Here is a 21591-nt window from a genome sequence, read left to right on the forward strand (position 1 = left end):
CCAATTGTCACTGGAAGAGTGCCAGGATTATGCCACAGTAAAGAGCAGCATATTGCGCTCGTTTCAGTTAACCCCAGAAGCTTATAGGAAGCGCTTCAGAGAGATGATCAAAGTTGGAGCATGTACGTTCGCTGAGACAGCAAGAGATCTGGAAAGACGATTCCAGAAGTGGATTGAGGCTGCTGGAGTTGGGTCTTACGCTGACCTGAAGCAACTGATGGTCATGGAGAAGTTCTTGGAGATGATGCATCCCGAAACAAAGTTCAAGATCCAAGAAGCAGGGATAAAGGAGGTGAAAGATGCCGCAGATAGGGCGGATATGATTACTGAAGCGTACAATAGCTTGAGGGAGAACAGAGTGAGAAGCGAGGCGAGACGCAGCAATGGCAGATCCAATGGAGTCTGGGGAGGAAGAAATTATGAGAGACCCAGAAGAGTCTGGGGTGAGAAAAATTTTGATAAATGGGCAGATAAAAGTAAGTACCCAAAAACTCAGAAGAGTAGGTCGCGCACTTCATCTGAAAGTGAAGATGGAGGAGCCAAACGAGAAACTATTCGTGATCCAGGGAGTCAAGAGTCCAGTAAAGCTCCACAGAGTATGAGTAGTACATCTGGCCCGAGGAACTCCAATACGAGTGGGCAGAGTCAGAGCTACTCGGGGGCGTATAGGAGAGATTTCTCCCAGATGAGATGTTACAATTGTAACGGATTGGGTCACGTGATGCGAGATTGTCGGCAGGGCAAGAGAGTTGTGACCCTGGCCATGTGTGACCCCCGAAGCAAATATATCAATGTGTTCCAAGACAAACCACAGAGAGCGAACTTAGTGAACGAGAGGTATAGGCCGTTCATGAGCAAAGGTTGGATCAGTGTAGGAGGCCAACCTGAGGTAGAAGTTGGTATCTTAAGAGATACCGGAGCTAATCAGAGCTTGATTGCGAGAAGCCTGATTGGGAATGATCGACGGTTAGCTGGCAGGAGTAAGATGAGAGTATATGGGTTATTGTCTGAGAGTGACATGCCCGTATGTACTGTCCAGCTAAGGTCGGAATATGTGTCGGCAGAGGTGATGTTGGGAGTGTGCCCCGACATACCTATTCCAGGAGTCCAAGTGATCCTGGGAAATGACTTGTGCGGGACAAAGGTGTTGCCAAGAGTCATGGCAGAGACTGTGCCAGAGGAGTGCCCAGAAGGCCACTGCACGGGTGGGACGCCTGAGAGTGTGAACCTGACTGACATCCGAGGGGATGAGTCAGGAGACCGCCAAGCCATTGAGTACCCTGTCTCGGTAGTGAGGAAGGCAGAGGTGGCCGACAAGGAAGACGCTGGAGAAGATGATACAGTGTCAATTAAACCGGTAGAAGATATTGATGTAGATATAGCATGGCTGTTTGATGAAGGGCCAGCCCAGGCAAATGGAGTCTCGGTGAGGTCGAAAGTGAGGATGACCCAGCCGAAGAAGAATCATGTGAAGAGAGCGGACCTGAGTAGAGCCCAGACTGCTGAAACTAAGAGTCGGAAGGTGAATGCAACTGTGCTGAGTATGAATGAGGAAAGATGTGGACATACTGAGGACGGGAGTAGAGCGTCACGTTGTCCACGAGCACAGAGGCATAGGGATAGTGGAGTTAAGTTGTTTGAGATGTCAAGAGTTGACATGTTTCACTGAAAACGTAGAGTAGAGATAATGAAGAAGAGTAATAGCCGAGAAAATGAAAGGAGAAGAGACAGTATGTGTGGAGAGATGCTTACGAGCACTCTGGGAGAGGTAGAGCGACATGTATGGTCGAGTGCTGTTGGATGTAGTACAGTGCCCGAAGAAACTTTTAGGGAACGAAGAAGAGTCGAAGGAGAAGAAATGGAGTTGTATAGAAGTGAAAAGTGGGGGAAGAGGATGATGATGCAAGCATGGATGAATAGAAGAAAGCCGAGGACTCGATGGAGGTCAAACAGGATGAGCTCTCGGATAAATGAGGAGACGGAAGGGAGGATAGTTGGTGAAGACGAGGGAGTGAAGTATGATGACAGGAGACGAAAGTATAATGGCAGTAGATGGAAGTGTGAAGACGACAGAGGAGGTACGGACAGCAGATGTCTGACTCTGGACGGGAAGAGAAGAAGACGAGGAAACGGAGGGTGGAGACAGTAAGTAGAGTGGACCAATGGAGTGCAGGCGTTCAAAGAGGACAGCCTAGCCAAGAGGTGTCAGAGAGGTCAAATCGTTTATGAGAAGATCATGTTTCTGGCGAGTTGTGAGCCAGATGTTGCAAAGAGCAACGAACTAATTGCAGACTCTTAAGGGAGTACGTAAGCAGATCAACCGTTCGAATCAATCGGTTGAAGAAAGAGACAGTCTAGTGGCGGATGTATTATCCCGAGCTTTGCCACTGGAATAACTCTCAAAAATAAGGGGAGGGGAGTGTTATGATCTCAGCCTGCAGGAGAAACGAGTCTCCCTTCTTGAGAGTTATTCAGCAAGCCTGACCTAACTAGAAGGTCTAGCAAGTATTGAGGTGATAACGCATATGTAAAATAGTTGGTTGGATATGTGTAACAGTTTGAGATTATGGGCAATGCAGAAGAAAATAGATAAATGACTGGCTAGGAGATGTGTACATTTTGCTGGAGGCGTGAGGCTCGCTTCTGGAGGACCTTGACCTCACTTGAGTGCCAGACATCGCAGGGGGAAGCCGCGCTCCGTTGAGCTCCCGTCAGAAGGGAACCCCTAGTGATATATCTCTAAGAGAAGAGAAGTGTGCAGACGTGCCAGCTGTGGAATCGAGCTGGGGACGTGTGGTCTCAAGTCGTGGACGATAATTAGTGAATATTAAGCCGCCCGGAGGCATTATTGTGGGCGTGGGAGCGCCCTGACCAGACGCCGTCAGAGGGAAAGCGCCCTCGACCAATTAATCTGTGGTAAGCACAATATACGCCAGTTCATAGTGATCGCTTGTAGTTGGTCGTGTGCCCAGCGACAGTAGCGATGTTTATTTATAAGTTAGACATATTTTAATAAGGCAGAAAGCCTGAAATAAGAGAGTGGAGAGGGAGGAACACGGAGCGACGTCCGTCCCCTCTGAGCGCTGGCGGACGACTGAGGGAGCCTGGCTCCGGATGTAGGAAGACCCTCCCAGCGAGTGAGGACCGCCGCCAGGCGAGGTGGAGTATGGACCCGCCCAAAACAGGGGAGTCCACTCTCATTGTATGTAGAGGACAGATAGAGGTTTGAGGCAAGCATATTGTGCGGTTATTTTTGTTTATGTGTTAAAGGGGAACATTTTATTGGAACGTCGATGGGTTGCAGGTTTGTCTTTTGGGGAAGAAGTTGCTGAGAACTTCGAAGCCAGCAGATGATGTAGCTGATGAGACTCCAAGGTAGTGGAGCAGAGGACCTCGAGCTGTGAGGAGAAGCAGCAGTGAAGAGGAGTGTCACGTGCTTCTGTAGAGGTGGTGTAGCAGCCAAGAGAGCTGTGGAGGAACCTAGCAGAAGGGTGAAGCACCGTAGTTACTCAAGGAAACTTCATGATAGCAGCCTGGAGGAGCTGCAGAGGATCCTGGTAGTGAAGCCCGGAAGAACCTAAGGATATTAGGGTTGTGAACTTCCAGAGGTGGAAGGGGAAGTTCTGGTGGATTACTAGTAGGGAGTTGATAATGTTTGGTTGTCATTAGCGTGCAAGACGCAGTGAGAGGTGAGTGACTGTTGGCATTCTTATGTCAAGGAGTTTTTTTATACTGAAGTATCAATTAACATTTGTACTGGTATATGTTATTGCATTCAAATGCTGATATTCTATATATACATTATCTTGCTGATAGTGCAACAGTGTATGTAGGCTTGACCAACTTGAGGAGGTTAATAGTATCAGGTGGTGAACCAGGAGATAGGATACCACTGGATAAGCTGATAATAGAGTTCTGATGGTATTGGAGTGCAACCTGATTGTGATATTATAGAGTATAGGATTCATTATTATTATATGTGTGTATGTATCGTGTATGTGCTTTGTCCAGTAAATGTGTCACAATTTGCTGGTGTTTGCCCTTGTCCTAGTGAGGCTTCCCAGGAGGTAGTAAAGAAGGAGAGAGAAAGAACCAAGAACCACTGCTGTGGACAGGGTAAGAGGTAATACTAGTCATAGGGGATTGAGGAGATCGTATCTCATAAGGAGAGAGTGGGGAGTCACAGCGGCTCGAGTGGGTGTGTGCACGTGACAACGAGGCTAAGTGTTGGAGCTGCATCCCCTAAACGTGTGACGTTTGAGCCCCTCTCCAAGAGCCAGAAGCGCCAAGGGTGATCTCCTAGTATAAGCACTCTGCCGAGTTGTGGGTTGGGTTGTCCATAGAGAAGGATCGACGACGACAACACCAACCAACCCACAGTCTGTAAGAACTGTGATCGCTCATTCCCAAGGGTGCTTCCATCTTAACTTCCCTTATATCCCTCTCATTTAGGATAAATATCAGATCAAGCATGGCTGGTTCATCTCCTCTCATTCTTGTCGGACCCTTGATATGTTGGCTTAGAAAGTTTCTTGTTGCCGTGTCCAGCAGCTTAGCTCTACATGTATCTGGTCCTCCATGTGGGTCTCTGTTCTCCCAATCTATCTTCCTGTGGTTGAAGACTTCCATGATTAGTAGTCCAGATCCATTCTTGCTGGCGAGAGAAGCTGCTCTCTATATTATGTTAATGGTGGAAATATTGTTTCTATGATATTCCTGTCTGGGTCTTCTGTCATTTGGTCGTGGGTTTATATGACTACAACCTTAATTTTTTGTCCTCCAGTTGCTATGGTACCTGTTATGTAGTCACTGAAACCTTCACAGCCATGAATAACCATCTCCTCAAAACCCCAGCCTTTTCTTACCAGCAGAGCTACACCACCACCTCCTCTTCCTTCTCTTTCTTCACGACACAATAGTTCTGTGAAAACACTGCATTTGTTATGGTCTTCATTAGCTTTGTTTCTGTGAGTGCTATTATGTCTGAATTTTCTTCTAGTACCCATCCTCCAAGTTCATTTGCTTTATTTGTAATCCCATCTATGTTAGTGTACATTACATTGAGACTCACTTTATTCTGTTCCTTCTCATGTCCCCTTCTTGGTGAGGATTCTGATGTTGGAGGAAGCTGTTCCATGGGTGTCAGGATTTGTGGGGTGGATAACAAGGTCTCTGAGGAGACTGGGGTGAGGGGTGGGTGGTCAAGTGAAGGGGGGGGGGAACTGGAGGGTATGGGATGAAGTGGGGAGGGAGGAGAGGGAAGGAAAGGGGGGAGAGTGGACATGGTGGGAGTAGAGGAGGGGTAGCAGGGTGGGAATGGGGTGCGGGGGGGGGGGGGGGGAGGAGGGAGAGTTGACTGAGCATTTTAGTGGGGACATGAAAGGTAGGAGGGGGGTTCTATGCAGAGGAGGGTGGTGGAGTTTCCCTCCCCTCTGGTGTTACAGGGTTGCTGGTTGTGGGTTTCCCCCCCCCCCCCCTCACCTCTGGCGATGTTGTGTTGAGGGCTGTGATTTCCTGGTTTTCTCCTCTCCTCCTGCACTTCTTCCTTGCTTCTGGCACCATGGCTCTCTCCTCCCTCGTCATGTCCCTCTGGAGGAATACTCTTTTTAATTATCCCATATATTGCAGGTGGCTCTTTTTTGTTAGAATCTTCTACTTTGTGGTCTTCTTTGCAAACACTATCTTTAACATGCGGTCTCTGTCCTTGTTGTCTCTGCCTAACCTAAAAACCTTCTAAATGCAATGTTCAGCCCATTCCATATCTAGCCCCTATAGTATTTCATTCACTGCCGCTCTGTCCTTATCATTCCTTTCTGTCTTATTGGAGCCTTCCTGCTCTTTAAGACCCACAGATACCACTGATTTTTTTCTTTCCCACAGCTGACTAGTGGACCTTGCTGCTTCCCATGAGGTGGCTGCTTGCATTGCTACCTCCCTCATTGTGGACATTACTTACGAGTTCCATTTTAGCATTTCTGCAAATGCTTCATGTACAATGACATTCTCTTCCCATGTACCATTTTCATTTTCTCTCTGGATGATAATCAGAGTCTCAGTATTGCTCTCTTTGATGGTTTTAATCTCCTCCTTTGCTGTAGTCAGCACGCTTTGCAGATTGCTTACTGTATTATTCATTTCCTGTATCTCCCTCCTGATATCCTCCAAAACCTGGGTGAACATTTTCTTCATTTGGTCATATTGACTTTTCCCCTGTTCCCTTAGTACTTCACACTGCCAAGTTTGTCCATGTTCCTATTATGTCATGATAGGATTTGCTAGGAGGAGGACAGAGAAAGAGAGAGAGAGAGAGAGAGAGAGAGAGAGAGAGAGAGAGAGAGAGAGAGAGAGAGAGAGAGAGAGAGAGAGAGAGAGAGAGAGAGAGAGAGAGAGAGAGAGAGAGAGAGGGAGAGAGAGAGAAAGAGAGAGAGAGAGAGAGAGAGAGAGAGAGAGAGAGAGAGAGAGAGAGAGAGAGAGAGAGAGAGAGAGAGAGAGAGAGAGAGAGAGAGAGAGAGAGAGAGAGAGAGAGAGAGAAAGAGAGAGAGAGAGAGGGGGGGTTGAGAGAGAGGGGGTGGAATAGAGAGAAGGGGATGAGAAAGAGGGTGAGAGACAGAGAGCAGCAAGAGAGGTGAGAGTGGGAGAGAGATCGTTGGTGGTGGGAGGGGGGGGCGAAAGTTAGAGACGGAGCAAGAGGGACAGGGTTGAACATGAATGTGAAGGGAGAGCTAGAGAAATGGAGAGGGTTGAGAGAGAGAGAGAGAGAGAGCGAGAGAGAGAGAGAGAGAGAGAGAGAGAGAGAGAGAGAGAGAGAGAGAGAGAGAGAGAGAGAGAGAGAGAGAGAGAGAGAGAGAGAGAGAGAGAGAGAGAGAGAGAGAGAGAGAGAGAGAGAGAGAGAGAGAGATAAAGATACATTGTAAGTGAGAGAGAGGGAGGGAGAGAGGGGTAGAGAGAGGGAGGGAGGGAGAGAGAGGGAGAGAGGATGACGGATGGTAGTATGGTCAAACCCTCACCTAGGTGAGGGTTTGACCATTGTGAACCCTCCTCATTCCAAGGGTCAGACAACACTCCCTCCCCCCTTACTGTCCCAGACCCCCTCCCTGTACCCCATCCCCATCACCTCTTACCTTCCCTGTCCCCTCCCCCCTGTCACCCCATAACCTCCTGGTCCCCCCTCTTCCCTTACCCCATTCCCTCGTTGGCCCCCCTACTCCCTCACCCTATATCCTCCCTGTCCCCCACCCACCTCACCCCATACTCTCCCTGCCCCCTTTCCTTGATTCCCCACCCCCTCGCCCCAGGATCTGATAGTACCCTGCTAACCATCTCACAAGCTCCCTCCCCAACCACTGTTCTCCATGCCGTCCCACCCCAGATTCCCCTGCATTCCCAAACCCATGACCTCCCTCCGCCTCCACCACATACCCCCTCTGCTCCCCATCCTGTGCCCTAATAATCAGCCACACCACCCCAAACCATCCCAGCAACGATGTACCAGAGCCTCCCAACCTTTCTAACATCCCAGGTCCCCCTTCCTAGGCCCTCCCCTCAGACTCTTATTGCCCCACAACCCCAGGAGAATCTACAGAAACTGAGGATGGACAAAAGAGCTTCAAGGTAATGTACTCGAACATAGATGGGATCCCAACAAAGCAAGTCAACTTAGGGAAAGAACACAAGAAGCTAACCCGGATGTAATTGGACTCACAGTAACAAAACTCTCAGGAATAATAATGAATGCAGTGTTTCTCAAGGACTACACTATAATAAGGAGAGAGGGAAGGAAGGGGAGGAGGCGGAGTGGCCCTACTGATGAGAAAGGAATGGAGTTTTGAGGAAATCATTATTCCTTGCTGCAAGGGGGTTCAGAGACATCATAACAGACACCATGACGATGGGAGGACCAAGAGTAGTAGTAGTAGCAGTGATATATAACCCTACACCAAATGTCAGAAGACCCAGGCAAGAGTATGGCAGGAACAATAAGGTAGTTTACATTATAATTGAGAGAGCAGCCACTGCCGCCAGTAGAAATCGATCCCATCTACTCATCATGGGGGACTTCAATTATGGAAGAATAGACTCGGAAAACTAGGAACCGCATGAAGGTGAGGAAACATGGGGAGCTAAACTACTGGATGTTGCGACAAGGAACTTTTTAAGTCAGCATGTTAGGGATGCCACAAGAATGAGAGGCAACGATGAACCAGCAAGATTCAACCTAGTATTAACTGTGAACGACTCTGACATAAGGGAAATCGGTTTCGAAGCTCCAGTGGGAATGAGTGATCACAGTGTAATGATGTTTGAGTACCTGGTCGAAGTAGGATGAAGGTACTCAAGGAAAGGCACAGAACACAAAAGACCGGCATTCCGGAAGGGAAAGTATGAGGATATAAGAAAATTTAACAGATGTAGCTTGGGAAACAGAGCTCAGACGAAAGACGGCCAAAGACATTATGGACTACATCATGCAGAAGTGTAAGGAGACAGCAAACAAGTTCGTCCCTGTCCAAAAGGAAAAAAAAATAAATGGACACAAGAAACCCGATGGTTTAATCAGATATGTAAGATAGCAACGCAACGCAGTAAAATGGCATGGGGAAACTATAGAAATAACAGGACAATAGAGGGCAGAGAAAGATACCACAGTGACAGGAATGAGTACGTCAGGGTGAGAAGAAAGACAGAGCGACAGTATGAAAATGACATAGCAAGCAAGACAAAGACACAGCCTAAATTGCTGCACATCCACTTCAGGAGCAAAACAACACTGGAGGAACAGATAATGAAACTGAGGAGAGGGGCAGACAGATTCACTACAAATGACAAGGAGGTGTGCGATGAACTCAACAAGAAATTCCAGAAGGTCTTCACAGTAGAGCAAGGAGAAGTCCTAGAGGTAGGAGTGGGAATATCAAATCAGATACCACTATAGGAGTTTGTGATTACCAGGGAGGAGGTGAAGAAATATCTCCTAGAATTGGATGACAAAGGCTAAAGGCCCGGAATGGAATCTCACCATGGATACTCAAGGAAGGAGCAGAAGCTCTGTGCCTGCCACTATCCATGGTGTACAACAAATCACTGGTAACAGGTGAAGTGCCAAGAATTTTGAAGATGGCTAATGTAATCCCAATATGTGATAGGCAGGAGGCACTGAACAACTTGCATACCATGCAAGATGATGGAGAAGATTGTGCGAAAAAAACTAGTGGAACATCTGGAGTGAAAGAACTTTGTAACACAGCAGCATGGGTTCAAGGATGGCTAGTCCTGCCTCAAAGGATTAATTGAATTCTACGACAAGGCAACACAAATCAGGCAAGATAGAGCGGGCTGGGCAGACTGCACATTTTTGGATTACCGGAAAGCCTTTAACACAGTACCACATAAGAGACTAGTGCACAAACTGGAAATGCAAGCGGGAGTGAAAGGGAAGGTACTCCACTGGATAGTGGAGTATCTAAGCAACAGACTACAGCGAGTCACTGTGAGGGGTGAGGTCTCAGATTGGCGTGGCATCACCAGTGGAGTCTCGCAGGGGTCAGTCCTTGAACCTATACTGTTTCTGATATATGTAAATTATCTCCAAAAAAGAACAGAATCGTTCCTCACAATGATTGCTGATGATGCAAAGATTATGAGGAGGATTCAGACAGAGGAAGATAGTATGAGGCTACAAGATGACCTGGACAACCTGAATGAATGGTCCAGCAAATGGCTACTAAAGTTCAACCCGGGTAAATGTAAGGTAATGAAACTAGGTAGTGGAAACAGGAGGCCAGAAACAAGATATCGAATGGGAGAAGAAGGCCTTTAGGTAACCGACAGAGAGAAAGCTCTAGGAGTTGTCATCACACCAAACCTGTCTCCTGAAGCCCACATAAAAAGAATTACGTCGCCGGCGTATGCAAGGCTGGCTAACATTAGAACTGCCTTCAGGAACCTGTGTAAGGGATCATTCAAAACATTGTACACCACATATGTAAGACCAATCCTGGAGTATGTAGCCCCAGCACGGAGCCAGTACCCTTTCAATCATAAGAAGAAGCTGGAAAAAGCTCAGAGGTATGCCACTAGGATGGACCCAGAGATAAGAGACATGTGTTACGAGGAAAGGCTGCGAGAATTGCACCTTACGATTCTGGAAGGCAGATGATTAAGGCGAGACATGATCACTACCTTCAAAATTCTCAGAGGTATTGATACGGTACATAAGGATATAAATAAATAAATAAATAATAAATGTTTATTTAGGTAAGGTACATACATAAAGAGATTTTAAAAAGTTTGTTGGATTAATAGATAGAGCTAGTACATACAATGCCTAAAGCCACTATTACGCAAAGCGTTTCGGGCTAAAGTGTTTAACACGAGGGGTACGCGAACAAGGGGACACAGGTGGAAACTGAGTACCCAAATGAGTAACAGGGATGTTAGAAAGAACTTTTTCAGTGTCAGAATAGTTAACAGGCGGAATGCATTAGGCAGTCATGTGGTGGAGGCTGACTCCATTCACAGATTCCTGAGCCCAGTAGGCTCAGGAATCTGTACATCAGTTGATTGACGATTGCGATGGGGGACCAAAGAGCCAAAGCTCAACCCCTGGAAGAACAACTTGGTGTTTGGCAGGGGTTGAGCTTTGCACAAGCACAACTAGGTGAGTACAACTACGTGAGTACACGCACACAAAATAGAAAGTTAACGTAAAGTAAAAGAAAGTAAAGTAAAATAGTTAACAGAGTAAAATAGTTAACAAATAGAATGCACTTTGAGTAGTATTATGATGGAGGCTGACTCCATGCACAGTTTCAAATGTAGATATGACAGAGCCCAATAGGCTCAGGAATCAGTACACCAGTTGATTGACAGTTGAGAGGCGGGACCAAAGAGCCAGAACTCAACCCCCGCAAACACAACTAGGTGAGTACAACTAGGTAAAACACACACACACACATAGCTGATAATAATACAATGGGTTACCCTCCTCCTGTCCCTCACACCCCACTCTCTACCACCTGACACTCTTCCCTCTCTCTCTCTCTTTCTCCTCTCCCTTTCCCTCTCCCCTCTCACTCTCTCTTTCTACTCTCCCTTTCCCTCTCCCCTCTCACTCTCTCCCTCCCTCCCTCTCTCTCTCTCCCCCCCACTCTCCCTTCCTCACTCTCTCTCACTCTCTCTCACTCTCCCTCACTCTCTCTCTCCCTCTCTCTCCTCCCTCTCTCTCTCCCTCTCCCTCCCTCTCACACCCCTCTATCCATCGCTCTACCTCCCTCTCTCCCCCTCTCTCCCTCCCTCCCTCCCTCCCTCCCTCCCTCCCTCCCTCCCTCCCTCCCTCCCTCCCTCCCTCCCTCCCTCCCTCCCTCCCTCTCTCTCTCTCTCCCCCACTCTACCTTCCTCACTCTCTCTCACTCTCCCTCACTCTCTCTCTCCCTCTCCCTCCCTCTCACACCCCTCTATCCATCGCTCTACCTCCCTCTCATCCCCTCCCTCCCTCCCTCCCTCCCTCACTCCCTCCCTCCCTCTCTCTCTCTCTCCCCCACTCTCCCTTTCTCTCTCTCTCTCTCTCTCTCTCTCTCTCTCTCTCTCTCTCTCTCTCTCTCTCTCTCTCTCTCTCTCTCTCTCTCTCTCTCTCTCTCTATCTCTCTCTCTCTCTCTCTCTCTCTCTCTCTCTCTCTCTCTCTCTCTCTCTCTCTCTCTCTCTCTCTCTCTCTCTCTCTCTCTCTCTCTCTCTCTCTCTCTCTCTCTCTCTCCCCCTCTCTCTCTCTCTCTCTCTCTCTCTCTCTCTCTCTCTCTCTCTCTCTCTCTCTCTCTCTCTCTCTCTCTCTCTCTCTCTCTCTCTCTCTCTCTCTCTCTCTCTCTCTCTCTCTCTCTCTCTCTCTCTCTCATCTCCCTTTCACTCTCTCTTTCAACTCCTCTACCTATCGCTCCGTCTCTCACTTTCTCCCCCCCCCCACGATCTCTCTCCCCCTCTCATCTCTCATTCTGCTCTCTGTCTCACTCCCTCTTTCTCATTCCCTTCTCTCTATTCTACCCCCCCTCTCTCTCACCTTCTTTCTCTCTCTCTCTCTCTCTTTCTCACTCTCTCTCTCTCTCTCTCTCTCTCTCTCTCTCTCTCTCTCTCTCTCTCTCTCTCTCTCTCTCTCTCTCTCTCTCTCTCTCTCTCTCTCTCTCTCTCTCTCTCTTTGTTTCTGGCCCCCCTCCTAGCAAACCCCATCACGACGTAGTAGGAACATGGACAATTATTGCAGCAAGAAGTACCAAGGGAATTGGGATAAGTCAATGTGACCAACTGAAGGAAATGTTTGCCCAGGTTTTGGAGGATATACGGAGGGAGATGCATGAAATGAATAATACAATAAACAACTGGCAAAGCGAGCTGACAGCAACAAAGGAAGAGATTAAAAACCTCAAAGAGAACAATACTGAGGCTGAGATTCAGATAATCATGTAAAGAGAAGATGGAAATTGTACATTGGAAGGGAATGCCATTGTACATGAAACATTTGCAGAAATGCTAAAAAAAGAACTCGGAAGTAATTTCCACAATGAGGGAGGTTGCCAAGAAAGCAGCCACCTCACAGGAAGCAGCAAGTTCCACTAGTCAGCTGCTAGAAAGAAAATGATCAGTGGTAGTTGTGGGTATTAAAGAGCAGGAAGGCTTCAATAGGACAGAAAGAGAAGATAAGGAGCGGCAGTGAATTAAATACTAAAGAGGCTAGAGATGGGAAGGGCTAATCATAGCATTGAGAAGGTTTTCAGGTTAGGCTGGTACAACTAAGACAGATACCACATGTTAAAGATAGTGTTTGCAAATGAGACCACAGAGGAGAACATTGTTACAAGGAAGAGCCACTTGCAATATGTGGGAGAATTAAAAAAAAACATTCCTCCAATGGGACATGACAAGGGGGGGGGGGGAGAGCCATGGCAGCATAAGTAAGGAAGAAGTGCAGGGCAAGATGAGAAAACCAGGAAATCACAGCACCCAACACAATATCCCCAGAGGTGAGAGGGGAACCCATAACCAGCAACCAAGTAACACCAGAGGGGAGGGCAACTCCACCACCCTCCTCTGCATAGAAACTCCCTCATACCCCGAACCCTCCCTGTCACCACTAAAATGCTCAGGCAACTCTCCCTCCCCCCCCCCTCACCCCATTACTACCCTGCTACCCCTCCCCTACTCCCACCATGTCCTCCCTCTCTCTTTCCCCTCACTGTCCTTCCCCCATTTCTCCCATACCCTCCCTGTCCCCCCATTCTCTTGATCCCCCACCCCTCACCCCAGTATCCTCTGAGTCCTGGTTATCCACCTCACAAATCCTCACACCAATGGAACAGATTCCCCCATCAGCAGAACGCTCACCGAGAAGGAGACATGAAAAGGGACAGAAGAAAGTGAGTCTCAAGGCTATGTACACTAACAAAGATGGGATTACAAATATAACAAATGAACTTGGAGAATTGGTACTAAAAGAAAACCCAGATATAATAGCACTCACTGAAACAAAGCTAACGAAAACAATAACAAATGCCGACTACGGGCTCACAATAGCCCATGCTACATATAACTTTTTGTTCCAGGTAGCGAATCTTAAACAACAACAACATAACAAATACAGTGTTTCCAGAGGACTATTGTGTGTGAGGAAAGAGAGAGAAGGAAGAGGAGGTGGTGGTGTAGCTCTGGTGGTAAGAAAAGGCTGGGGTTTTGAGGAGATTGTTATTCAGGGCTGTAAAGTTACGTTGGAAGTACCCTTGGGAATGAGTGATAACAGTGTATTGATCTTTGAGTACCTTGTAGAGCTAGGATTTAAATCCCCCAAAATAGAACTAGGAGACAAAAGGCTGGCATACTGAAAGCGGAATTATGAGGAGAAGAGAAGTTTCCTATGGGATATACAATGGGACACAGACCACACACTTAAATCTGTACAAAACATGATGAATTATGTCACCCCAAAAGTGTCAGGAGGCAGTAAACAGGTTTATCCCGGCCCAAAAGAAAAAAATCCGAGAAGCAAAAGAAGAATCCGTGGTTTAATAGGGCATGTATGGAAGCGAAGGAACTGAACAAAAAGGCGTGGAGGAACTTCCAAAATAACAGAACACCAGAAAGCAAAGAGAGATACCAGAGAACCAGGAATGAGTATGTTAGTGTGAGAAAAAAAAAGCAGAGAAAAATTATTGAAATGATATAGCAAACAAAGCCTAGACTGAACCAAAGTTACTCCACAGTCTCAACAGGAGGAAAAAAACAGTGAAAGAACAGGTAATGAAACTTAGAACAGGCAAGGACAGGTATACAGAGAATGAGAAAGAGGTTTGTGCAGAACTCAACAAGAGGTTCCAGGAGGTCCTTACAATAGAACAAGGTGAGGTCACTGCACTAGGAGAGGCCTTAGTAAACCATGTGGTATTTTAAGGGTTCGAAATTATGAGAGATGAATTCAAGAGACACCTGTTGGATCTGCATGTGAGAAAGGCTGTTGCTCCAGACCGGATCTCACCATGGGTATTGAAAGAGTGTGCAGAAGCACTTTGCTTCCCACTCTCCTTAGTGTATAGTAGGTCACTGGAGTCGGGAGACCTACCAGAAATATAGAAAACAGCAAATGTGGTCCCAATATACAAAAAGGGTGACAGACAAGAGGCACTGAACTACAGGACAGTGTCCTTAACTTGTTTACTAAGCAAGGTGATGGAGAAGATCATGAGAAAAAATCTAGTAACATATCTGGAGAAAAGGGAGTTTGTGACAAATCACCAATCATGGGTTCAGGGAGGGTAAATCTTGCCTCTCTGGCTTAATAGAATTCTACGACCAGGTGACAAAGATTAAGCAAGAAAGAGAAGGTGGGGTGGACTGCATTTTGTTGGACAGTCGGAAAGCCTTTGACACAGTATCCCATAAAAGGCTGGTACATAAGCTGAAGAGACAGGCAGGAGTAACTGGTAAAGTACTCCAGTTGACAAGGGAGTACCTAAGCAATAGGAAGCAGAGAGTTATAGTGAGGGGTGAGACCTCAGTTGTGGCGTGAATTCACCTGTATAGTCCCACAGGGCTCTGTACTCAGTCCTTTACTGTTTCTGATATACGTAAATGATCTCCCGGAGGGTATTGACTCAATTATCACAATGTGTGCTGAAGATGCGAAAATTATGAGACGGATTAAGACAGAGAAGGACTGCTTGAGGCTTCCAGAAGACCTTGACAAACTGAAGGAATGGTCGAACAAATAGTTGTTAGACTTTAACCCAAGCATATGTAATGTAATGAAGATAGGTGTAGTGAGCAGTAAGGCCAGATACAAGGTATCATTTGGGAGATGAAATTCTTCAAGAGTCGTAGAGAGAGAGAGAAGGACCTGGGAGTTGATATCACGCCAGACCTGTCCCCTGTATCCCATATCAAGAGGATAACATGAGCAGCATATGCCAGTGCCAGGTTGGCCTACATAAGAACGGCATTTAGAAACTTGTGTAAGGAATCATTCAAAACTTTGTATACCCACATACGTCAAACCAATCCTGGAATATGCAGCACCAGCATGGAGTCCATATCTAGTCAAGAATAAGACTAAACTGGAGAAGGTTCAAAGGTTTGCCATCAGACTATTACCCGAGATGAGGGGTATGAGCTACGAGGAGAGACTACAGGAATTAAACCTCACATCGCTGGAACACAGAAGAGTTAGGGGGAAAATGATCACCACATACAAGATTGTGAAAGGAATTGATAGGGTAGATAAGGACATGTTATTTAACACAAGAGGCACATGCACTCGGGCACACAGGTGGAAACTGAGTGCCCAAATGAACTACAGAGATATTAGACATAACTTTCTTTAGTGTCAGAGTGGTTGACAAATGGAATGCATTAAGAAGTGATGTGGTGGAGGCAGACTCCAATATGATAGAGCCCAGTAGACTCAGGAACCTGCACACCAGTTGATTGACAGGTGAGAGGCGGGACCAAAGAGCTAGAGCTCAACTCCTACAAGTACAAATAGGTGAGTATAGGGTTGGCTGGCCATCCTTCAATCATTCAACCATCCAGTAACAACATAATGAAATATAACGTTCCCACATAATACATGTATACATAGTGAAATTTAAATATATACAGGCATAAATATAGACACTGCAGCTAGCAGTATAATGGTTTAGAAAATTCCATTACCGGTTCATTTCCATTAATGAATAAGTATAGGTATGGGCTAACGGAATTTGTCAGAACTGGTTACGCTGGAGTGATAACAGATTTCTCAGCATATCCTCGACTCCAGTCCATTCCATCCAGTGGTCGACCCAACAGGAGCCCGTCCTCCAAACAAAGACCCAAAAGTGATTCAATGCACCTGCCAAATCCCGTTTATGAATGAAAAACGGTTTACACACGACTCACAACTGTTGACGTTCGAACACTTTCGGAACAAGTGTTTCACTGATGAATTCTGTTCGAACCACAACACTGTAAATGCAGCCCGTCCTCCAAGCAAAGACCCATAAGTGATTCAATACACCCATCATACCCCCTGTTTATGAATGAAAAACAATTTACGCACGACTCACAACTGATTTCGTTCGAACACTTCAGGAATAAGTGCTTCACTGATGAATTTGGTTCGAACTAGAATGCTGTAAAGGCGTCACCTATGTACTATAAATACAAATAATCGCCAACAGAATCTAAACACCTAACCTAACCTATGCCTATATATGCACAACATGCTAATATAATATAATATTATTTTATATTTGAGAAAATTCTTGTTTTGAATGAACAACATTTAAAAATTTATGAATGCGTCTGTGGGGTCGACCGCTGGATGTGATGGACGGCACAAAATACTTGTGCCGATGACAGGTTGCACGTGTAAACCGTTTTTCATTCATAAGCAAGAGGTTTGGTGGGTGCATTGAATCACTTTTGGGTCTTTGTTTGGAGGACGGGCTGCGGGCTGGCAACCCGTCCTCAACTCAAGTCCATTCCATCCAGCGGTCGACCCCACAGACGCATTTATAAATTTAACATTCTGTTCATTCAAAACATGAATATTCTCAAATATAAATTAATATTATAATATATTAGCATATTGTGCATATACAGGCATAGGTTAGGTTAGGTGTTTAGGTTCTGTTGGCATTTATTTGTATTTGTAGTACACGGGTGAAGCATTTATAGCGTTGTGGTTTGAACAAAATACGTCAATAGTTGTGAGTCGTGTGTAAACCGTTTTTCATTCATAAACTGAGTGTTTGTAGGCTGCATGGAGTCACTTTTAGGTCCTGGTTTGGAGGACGAGCTGGATGTCTTGTCCAGCTCGTCCTCGCAAACAAAGAGCCAAACCCCTTGTTTAAGAATGAAAAGCGGTTTACACTTGACTCACAACTGATGATGTCTGAACATTTCTGAAACAAGTGCTTCGCTCACGTCCTTTGTTCGAACCACAATTCCATAAATGTTCAGCCCGTCCTCCAAACAAAGATCCAAAAGTGATTCCATGCAGCTGCCAAACCCCCTGTTTATGAATGAAAAGCGGTTTACACACGACTCACAACTGCTGACGTTCGAACATATCCGGAACAAGTGTTTCACTGACGAATTTTGTTCGAATCACAACGCTATAAATGCTTCACCCACGTACTACAAATACAAATAATCGTCAACAGAACCTAAACACCTGACCTAACCTATCCTATGCCTATATATACACAATATGCTAATTTATTATAATATTAATTTATACTTGAGAAAATTCCCGTTTTGAATGAACTGCATGTTAAAAGTTATGAATGCGTCTGTGGGGTCGACCGCTGAATGTAATGGACTTGAGTCGAGGACGGGTTGAAATGTTTCACCCACGTACTCCAAATACAAATAATCACCAACAGATCTTAAACACCTAACCTAACCTACGCCTAACTGTAGATTTTTACGTAGTAATAATATTAAGTTACATATGAGAACAAATCAATGTTTAATACACAGTATGTTAAAATTGATGAATGCGTGTGTGGAGGACGGCCGCTGGTTTAAACAGCCTAGTGTGAGGACCGGTTGGTTTTTGTTTTACCGGATATTCATATAACCAATCCTTAAGACAGCACACTCCTAGGAGCTCCTCTGGGTTTGATGGTTATCATTAAAGTCCTTGATAATAAAATCACTGGCCTGAAGAGGATGGATGGGAGGAGGGAAGATCTTGATATTCACGATGCACTTTATCTCATCACCAGATGCCTGACCCTCTCCAGGATAACTTTTTTTTCTGAGGTATTTATCGTCCTAAAATAGCCAGAAGCTGGTGAATATGACTGCTTACTGAAAACAATATTAGAAAAAGCCTTCAACCTTTCCCTCAATGACCTTAATGAGCCTTTCAGTGAACTGTAAGGGTATTGACACTGATAATTTCAGATGAAATATATTTTTTAGAGAATCTGCACGGTAAACAAATCAATGTTAGAAAAATAATGCGCACTCCAAAATTTTCATAGACATTTACCATTACATTTCACGAGTGCTAGAGTCATATATGGCCTGGCTCCACAGCTCGGATTCGACATGAAAATCATTCAAAAACTAATTCATCCTGCTGCATTCTGCAATTAACACCTCAGTCTTCTCAACACAGGATCAGTAGACTGACCCTGTGTTCAGGGCCAACTGAACCAGTCCAGTTGATGACGGAAGGCCTTTACACAGACACGGAAACTTGGTACCATCAGGATAGGAAGGGAACTACCAGGAGGAAGCGCCAAACCTTTATGATTATATAGCACTGGGATGGAATCAGGATAAGGATTTGGGGTGGGACGGGAGGAGGGGGGAGGAATGGTGCCCAACCACTTGGACTCTCGGGGATTGAACGGCGACCTGCATGAAGTGAGACCGTCGCTGTACCGTCCAGCCCAAGTGGTTGGCTACCATCAGGAGGTACCATGACCCCCCTGATGGTACCGGCCTCCCACGCTCCTTCCATAGCGTCAGAGGGTTCTTGGACCCAACCCTTTCTCAAAGTTAATGGGCAACTAATCTCTTTTTTAATATTTCAAGACGATAAGTTCCACTCACCGGCGGTGACCCTCATGGCAGTGGCCGAATTTTTATTGTATATGAGAGATAGAGAACAGAGAGAGAGAGAGAGAGAGAGAGAGAGAGAGAGAGAGAGAGAGAGAGAGAGAGAGAGAGAGAGAGAGAGAGAGAGAGAGAGAGAGAGAGAGAGAGAGAGAGAGAGAGAGAGAGAGAGAGAGAGAGAGAGAGAGAGAGAGAGAGAGAGAGAGAGAGAGAGAGAGAGAGAGAGAGAGAGAACAGAGAGGTAGAGACAGAGAGAACAGAGAGGTAGTGAACAGAGCCAAACAAACAGATTTAAAGACAGAGACAGACAGATAGATACTCAAACAGGCACAAAGAGACAGAGAGAAGCCGACCAACAGAAACAGACAGAGAAGGGGAGACAGAGACAGAAACTAAGGCAGAGAGAGAGAAACACAGACTGATATAAATAGAGACAGAAAGATACCCAGACAGAAACCTAGACAGAGATGCATAGATGGAGAGATTGATAGATGGATGGATAGGGGGATAGATGGCTAGATATATAGATGAATAAATAGATAGATCGATACTCGGATAAATGGATGGATAGATAGATAAAACAGTAGATGGATTTAGGGTATTAGATTGATGGATAGTTGGAGGCATAAATGAATAGACAGATGGATGGATACTTGGACCTGGATCTTACCAGGAGAGGGTCTCGGGAGTTCTACCCCCCCGACCCCGGCCTGAGGCCATGCTCGACTTGTGATACCTTGGCTGTTGCTTCAACCAGTTCTCGCACTTTCTTACAGTCAATATTGACTTATTAAATAAGTGCAAATGTGACATACTAATTTACTGTGAATATTTTAGTTTACCTTGAAAAGCTTCATAGAAAACACCGACCTTATCTAACCTTCTTAGTATGTTAAGATAAGCATCTTATTGCTTCGTAATTACAATTATTACTTAACCTATAATAGGTTAAATAATAATTGTAATTACGAAGCAATAAGATGCTTATTTTAACATACTAAGAAGGTTAGATAAGGTCGGTGTTTTCTATGAAGCTTTTCAAGGTAAACTAAAATATTCACAATAAATTAGTATGTCACATATGCACGTATTTAATAAGTCAATATTGACTATACGAAAGTGCGAGAACGGGTTGGTTGCTTGCAGCTGCCCGTAAGCCCACATTTCCACTACAGCCCGGTTGGTCCGGCACTTCTTGTATGAAATTATCTAATGTTGTGAGAAGGCTCTGGAAGCAGTCCACCTTTGTTCCGGCAATATGTGTAATGCTTGCTGGGAGGGTATTGATCAGCCGTCAACCTCAGATGTTCAGACTGTGCTCTCTGATTGTGCCTATGGCACCTCTACTCCTCCCTGGTTCTATTCAATATTTCCTTCCGTATCTTTCGTTCCAGTATGTTGATATTCTACTGTGCAAATTTGGGGCCAGGCCCTCCAGTATTTTCTGTGTAATTTATTTGATATCTTTCTCGTCTCTTCTTTCCAGAGATTACATTTTTGAGCTTTGAGACGGTCCCAGTAGTTTAGATGTTTTAACGTGTCTATATGTGTCGTATATGTTCTCTGTTTTTCCTCTATTTCAGAGATCTCTCCCGCTCTGAAAGGTGAAGTGAGCACCGAGCAATGCTCAAGACGGGACAGCACTAGTGATTTAAATAGCATTAGCATTGTTGTGGGAGCCGTGGATTTGAACGTTCTCATAATCCATCTTATCATTTTCCTAACCGCCGCTATATTTGCTCGATAATGTTCACTAAATGTCAGGTCGTCAGACATCATACTTCCCAGATCCTTTACATGTTACTTTCCTTGTATGATTAAGTCTGATTATGTGCTGTACTCTGTGTTTCGCTTAAGTTTCTCGTTTCCACCATATCTAAGTACTGTACCTGGAACTTATCACTGTTAAACATCATGTTATTTTCCGTTGCCTAATCAAAGACTATTAATATCGACTTGTAATTTATAGGAGGAAATTTTCACGCTTATTTTTGCATCATCAGCAAAGGATGACACGAAGTTATGACTAAAATTTTTGTCTATATCTGGATAGATGGGTATATTAGAAGGGGTGAATGATTAGAGAAATGGATGGATAGATATATGGGTTAATAGAGTAATAGACAGATTAAAAGTAGATGGATGGATCGATGTATGGATAGGAGGACAATTGGATGGATAGAGAGATGGATAGATAGATGGATGGACGGAGAGAGAAATGGATGGCTCGATAGACAGATGGACAGAAAGATGGATAGATATAGAGCTGGATAGAATGTGACAACCAACAATTCCTAAAATGTCTGAAATGTTGTTTGATTAAATAATGTTTTTTTTTCTGCCGTTATCGACGTTAATTCTACGGTACAAGAGCAGACTTGGCCACTGAGAGAGAGAACGAAGTAGGGAACGGAGAGGGAGAGAGAACACAAAGCAGGAAGAATGTAGGAAAAGAGTGAGAAAGATTGGGAGAAGGAGAGAAAGCTGAGGAATGTAAGGAGAATGGT

At 45.3% G+C, this 21591-nt stretch overlaps 1 protein-coding gene across 1 annotated transcript in view; it reads left to right on the plus strand.

Annotated features, from left to right (window-relative positions):
• The window catches only part of LOC138354730 (uncharacterized protein PF3D7_1120000-like), a 37145-nt gene extending 16314 nt beyond the window's left edge, over window positions 1-20831 (plus strand). Inside the window, exons 2-5 of the mRNA XM_069309196.1 lie at window positions 8755-8896; window positions 12311-12447; window positions 14239-14375; window positions 20668-20831. Coding sequence (XP_069165297.1) covers window positions 8755-8896; window positions 12311-12447; window positions 14239-14375; window positions 20668-20831 — 580 coding nt within the window. The remainder of the gene's footprint in view (window positions 1-8754; window positions 8897-12310; window positions 12448-14238; window positions 14376-20667) is intronic.
• Window positions 20832-21591: the final 760 nt, after the last annotated feature.

The sequence above is a fragment of the Procambarus clarkii genome, chromosome 6 (genome assembly GCF_040958095.1).
Source record: "Procambarus clarkii isolate CNS0578487 chromosome 6, FALCON_Pclarkii_2.0, whole genome shotgun sequence".
NCBI classification, from domain to species: Eukaryota; Metazoa; Arthropoda; class Malacostraca; order Decapoda; family Cambaridae; genus Procambarus; species Procambarus clarkii.